Genomic DNA, 5,466 nt, shown 5'->3' with positions numbered 1-5,466 from the left:
CATTAAACAAAATTCATTTTGTGCTCTCATGATCAAAGAAAAAAGAAAAAATTAGCCAGTCTTAGTGTAAATGTAGCTTTATTTATAATTTGTGTATAGTATTAAATTAAAATTATAAATGCAACCTTATTTATTTAGAGAGTAAATATAACTATCTTATGTGTTTGAGAAAAAAATCAAATAAAAGTGATATTTTAGTGTTGAAAAAAATGTATAAAAGAAAGAGAACCCTTTTATTTTTCTTTTTGTTTTATAAAATTAATTCTTCTTTATTAGTGAATTTTCATTTATCACCTGTTATGTTCTTAGTTACCATTCGATTGTAAAGTTAACACACTGCTTTATGGCGCACTTTGCTAAAGTTCAAAACCTTTGACCATCATTTTGCAAACGTTGTCCTTGGATTTTTCTCTTCTTCTTGCATAGGATGATAATACAGATCATGTTTTGTCGTTCTACTGCCTTGAATTACCTAATGTGATTGAATGTTTGCTATTTCTCTTGAAGTTAGATTGTACTTTGTAAAAATACTTGCCATGTGATCAACTATTAGCTGTGCTTTTATCATACCTCCACCATTATATTAGAGCCAAAAGCAATGGCTTAATTTACTTATTATTGACTCTTTTTTTAGATGTAAATCTTTATAATAGGAAACATATAAACTAGATTAAATAAGAAAGACTGTTAAAAATAGGTACAAACATAGGTTGATGAGAAAAATACTAAAGTTGTCTGCAATTACCCAACTATATGTATAGGTACTTAAGAAAAAATAAAAAAAGAAACATTTTGATGATTATTAGCTCAAAAATTAAACAAAGGCTGCATATTAAAATAAATAGGTACAAACAATTCATTATATTTTTCCAAAATTATGATTGCAATTGAAAGCTTTTGGATGGGCACTGACCGTGCATGGCACAACCAACCTCAACTAGCAACCAAACAAACCTAAAAACACATAAATGTGCCCTACCCGACAAAGTAACAAACTGATGGTGGCGGCTTTTCCTATAATGAGAAAAACAATCGAAACTGTGTATAATTTCTTCCCTTCTCGGCTTGCCGCAACTTGCAGTCCATAGGAGGCTTTTTGGATGCCATGCCATCAATCATCAAAAAGTGAGAATTAGAGCCGTGCCTTGCATTTTGCGTGGAACTGCAAATCGACGGGCCCCATAAAATCGTTGCCCCGTAAAATCATCTAAACCCTCTAGTTCGAGTAAGAAGACAGCATCTGGGATCGTAGTCCCGTTCCTCCGCCGGCGGAGATGGATAGTGGTAGAGAATGTGGCACTGGATTAGCTTCGAGGTCAGGTTTACCTTATATTCCAGAATCGTTGGTGGTTGAATTGCTTATCCGTTTGCCAATGAAGTGTGTCTTTAGATGCAAGTGCGTCTGCAAACAATGGCGCTCCCTGATTGACGCTCCTTCCTTTGGACATGCTTTTTCAAGAATTGCATCACCATTTACGGCTGCACAACCAAAACTCTGGACTCTTCTTTATAAATGTATACATGGGGAAGAAATTCGTCATGAGCACGGGTTTTTCAGGAATTTATTTTCAAATGATGTCGGTGTAGCCTGTCTTACCAAGTCTGATCTTCCTCCTTCGGCACAGGCTCATGGAACTGATGTATACGGAATACTTGATCACATTATTGCCATGGACGGTAACGGGCTATTGTTATGTGGCTCAAACTCCGGGTGGGATTTAGGTCGCTATTATATTCTGAATCCCATCACTAAGCAGCATGTTGGAATTCCACCATCAAAGCGTCCCTTTGCTCATTGCCGTGTAGGGTTCATCAGCCAGGTGAAAGATAGTGTTGTCACTAGTTACAAAGTAATACGACTTGAAGATGGTGGGGGAAGAACCAGCATCCTCAAGCTTGATATATTCTCTTCTGAAACTGGTGAATGGAGGGATATTGAAATTCCTTTTCAGCAAGTACTTCAACTTTTCCCTCTCTGGAAGATGCCTGTTGTTTTAAAAGAAATATTGCATTTTTTGGATAGGAAACTTGGAATTTTAGCTTATGATCCTTATAAAGGTCCTCATTCTTATCGGATTATACAACTTCCGGGGGACATAGACAGAGAATGGAGCAAAAGCGTTGATACAAAAGGTATACTCTTTGATGTCCATCATGGGCATTTGAGATTTTTTGTAGGCTCTAATGCTTATAATGATGGATATAGGATAAGTATGTGGACGCTCAGTGACTATGAGGAAGGGCTTTGGTTATTGGAGCACCGTATCAACCTAAGGGAAGCTGCATGTGATAGTTCTTATCTTCGTTCATCACGTTTGGTGCCAATAGCTTTTCACCCATTTGATTCTGATACTGTGTATCTTGGGTATGAAGGAAGCTTTCTCTCATATGATTATCAAAGTCAACAATTGCTAGAGCTGGATGATAATGTCACTTTACCAACGGATAATGTAACTTTGAGAAAGGAAATCCAATGGTGTTTTGTCTACCGCTTCATGCTTCCCCTGTGGCCAGTCTCAATTCAGGCATCTACCATCAAGGTCCAGGAAAATGAGGTATGATTTTGCTATTCAGGAGTTTTAAGTTTTGCGGATTTGCCACTGATAGCTTCATAGATTTAGTTGAGTTGTCATTTATGTTCCGAGACACAATATTCGGTAGACTAGGAGATATACATGCCATTTTTTTTTTCTTTTCTGCGGATAATTGTGAGTCCATTGATAGATTAATTTGCATATGAATGGTATTTCAATATTTTTTTCATTATTTTATTTTTCTGCAGCTGCATAGTGGGCAAGTGTGCCCTTTATCTAGTTGTCAGTTGTCACACTTAATTGCTGTTGTTGCTTTGATCTCCCCTGTCCGAACAGAAATTATCAGATATTAAGATGCCTAACATTGTAGTTTTGTTTCTTCCTCTATGATCACTATTTTCGTGAAGTTAGATGTTTAATTTGCCTAAAAACAGACTACTTATTTGTTTGTTATTAGACTGCAAAGGGGTTGTAGCCATTATCTTTCTTGATAAGAGCATGATTGTGAGAAACAAACAAGGGTAGGCTATTGATAATCGATGATGGTTACTCTTTTAAGTCCTGAAGTTTTAGGGACACATAATGGAAGAGGGAAAAACTAATGTGTCACTTATGACTTGCTTGTATTATTCCTACCCCTCTTTTATATATGCTTTTTTTTTCCCCTCCCCTTTTCGTTATGTGGTTTCTTTATTTACTAAAAGCATCTTTCTTTCCTCTATATACAGGTACCAAAAGCTAGTTGCTGTCTCTAAAGGTTAGTGATCCTTGAAGTGATTTTGGTAGGACTTTGGTCAGAAAAATTAAGCAGATGATGGTACAGACATTCTCTATTTCATGAAAAGCTTCTATTTCAGTATATTCTCTTAGCTATCATCTTAGTTCTCCTTAATTTCGTCCGCATAAATGGGTGCAAGGTCTGAGCTCCGAATCTGCTTCTTCGTCAGTTGTTACTGGCCTGGAATGGGCTAGATGTTTGTGGTATTGTCAAATTTTTATGACTCGCCTGTCGTGGAGATGAAGGATTTGCCATAGATTAATTGTTCTTGAAGCATATTTAGAGTGCTCTTCTGATATTGGAAGATGTAATATCTGACTTCTAGATTCCCTCGCATGTCTCAGACATTTGATGGCAACTTTGTCATTCGTAAACTCTGGTTCCTCCAAGATTTAAGCAGTTCCAAGAAAAATTCTGATATGCATGCTTTTTTGTTTTTTGTTTTTGGGGTTTTCGATACATGAAAAGCTTCTATTTCAGAATATGCTTCAATGGTTAGTCACTTGGTTGATTTGAGATACAAGACTAACAGCATTGCTATACTATGCGAAAGAGGAACGCTAGATTCATTTCTCTTAGATTTCGAAGCACCCTTTGGTTAACTTCATCTGAATAAGAAGGCAATGGCAGGGTTTACAAACTTTATATGTCGCACAGGTTGAGGGAGGAGGTGGATTGGTACAGTACGTGGCCCTGAGAAAGGATAGATTCAGAGAACATGAATTGAAATACGGTCCTTTGATGGTTTTTTAACTACAGGTTGTACTACTGTTGCTTGCTGTTTGGAGGGGAAATTTTGGAGATGTATCCCATATGGAACAGGGGTGTCAATCGGATCAGAAACGAGTTGGCAGATCGTGCTGAGATCAGGTATAACAGAAACCTGTTAATCCGAATGCAACCCGTCAACACGCAACGGGTCAGGATATGTGACCTTAACCTGGAATTTTTGGATTGGCGGATCAATTTCGAGTTGACCTGATATGACGTGAAATATAATTTCAATTTACTAATTTATCACTGTAATTTTTAACAGAACTACTCTCACACAAGGCTAATTATATAATGAAGTAACAAAAATCTCGATAAAACAATCCCAAGTCAAACTTGAAATAAATTAAAAGAATGTAAAAGTATTTTATTTCAAACTAGATCTAAAATAAATTAAGATACTATAAAACTAGAAAATAATGTAATACGTTATTTGTCCAAATATAAGAATTTCAACTTCACACAAGTTATTAAGTGATTAATGCCTTTGGGAAAAAAAAAGAATAACTTAGTTTAGTTAGATAAAATATTTTTATATTTATTAAATTCTTTTTAATTCATAAATGGGTTATCGGGGTCAACCCGTGATCTCATGGATGGTTTGAATTCGACCTGTTTTCTTTTCGCGTTTATCGAGTTCCACCCGATTCTGACTCGTACCCGCGAAATCTTAACTCAAATCCATTAATTTAGTATTAAATTCGTATCATGTTTTCAAGTCGTGTCGAAAATTATCACCTCTAATGTGGATCATGATTATTTTTCCGAGGAGCAGGTCCATAAACAGGAACATTCGAAAGATCATGCAATTAATTGTTTTTGCGGTGATGGCTAAGTAAGGATATCCGACACAAAGCCCGTAACAACCCCCCAACTCCCCGCCCCGGGGCCCGCCTCCATGTACTTAGTTTACTTAAACGGAAGATCATTTCTCAAACTGAATAGAGCTTCAAAACTATGACGGCAGTTGTTATCTTCCATGTCAGAAAATGTGTGAGAACAATTATCGGTCTAAAGCAAGATATTTTCCGATTGCATGGAATTTCTACCTTCCTTGTGCCCCTGAATGGGTCATTAAACATACTGCTTAAGCTTCCTAAATTGGAACTAGACCAAATAAGTGAAACAAAAGTTCTTCAATCATTCTTGTAGTAAAAGATTAAAAAAAAAATGTTAATCCCTGGTTTAGACGCATTGAGGGAACGTAGCTGGTAATCTTAAACTTGATGTTTTAATTGTGATCCCAATTCAAAATCTGGAAGCTAGGCAATGCCGTGAACAAGGAAAGGAAATTCCTTTTTGTATTGGGCGTGACTGTACCCAAGATTAAAGTTTTTCTAAACCAAAGTCGTCCTAAATCGCTAGCTTTTCGACTTCCAAGCT

At 36.5% G+C, this 5,466-nt stretch overlaps 1 protein-coding gene across 1 annotated transcript; it reads left to right on the top strand.

Annotated features, from left to right (window-relative positions):
* Window positions 1-1,080: 1,080 nt before the first annotated feature.
* On the top strand, window positions 1,081-3,589 carry LOC140009191 (putative F-box/kelch-repeat protein At1g15680). The gene is made up of 2 exons (XM_072054084.1): window positions 1,081-2,555; window positions 3,263-3,589. Exons 1-2 carry the CDS (start codon window positions 1,275-1,277, stop codon window positions 3,287-3,289), a joined length of 1,308 nt encoding a protein of 435 aa, XP_071910185.1. The 5' UTR covers window positions 1,081-1,274; the 3' UTR covers window positions 3,290-3,589.
* The last annotated feature ends 1,877 nt before the right edge of the window (window positions 3,590-5,466 follow it).

This window comes from Coffea arabica, chromosome 6e, assembly GCF_036785885.1.
Source record: "Coffea arabica cultivar ET-39 chromosome 6e, Coffea Arabica ET-39 HiFi, whole genome shotgun sequence".
NCBI lineage: Eukaryota > Viridiplantae > Streptophyta > Magnoliopsida > Gentianales > Rubiaceae > Coffea > Coffea arabica.
Note: the sequence above shows the minus strand (reverse complement) of the source record. Positions and strands in the feature narration are given on the sequence as shown.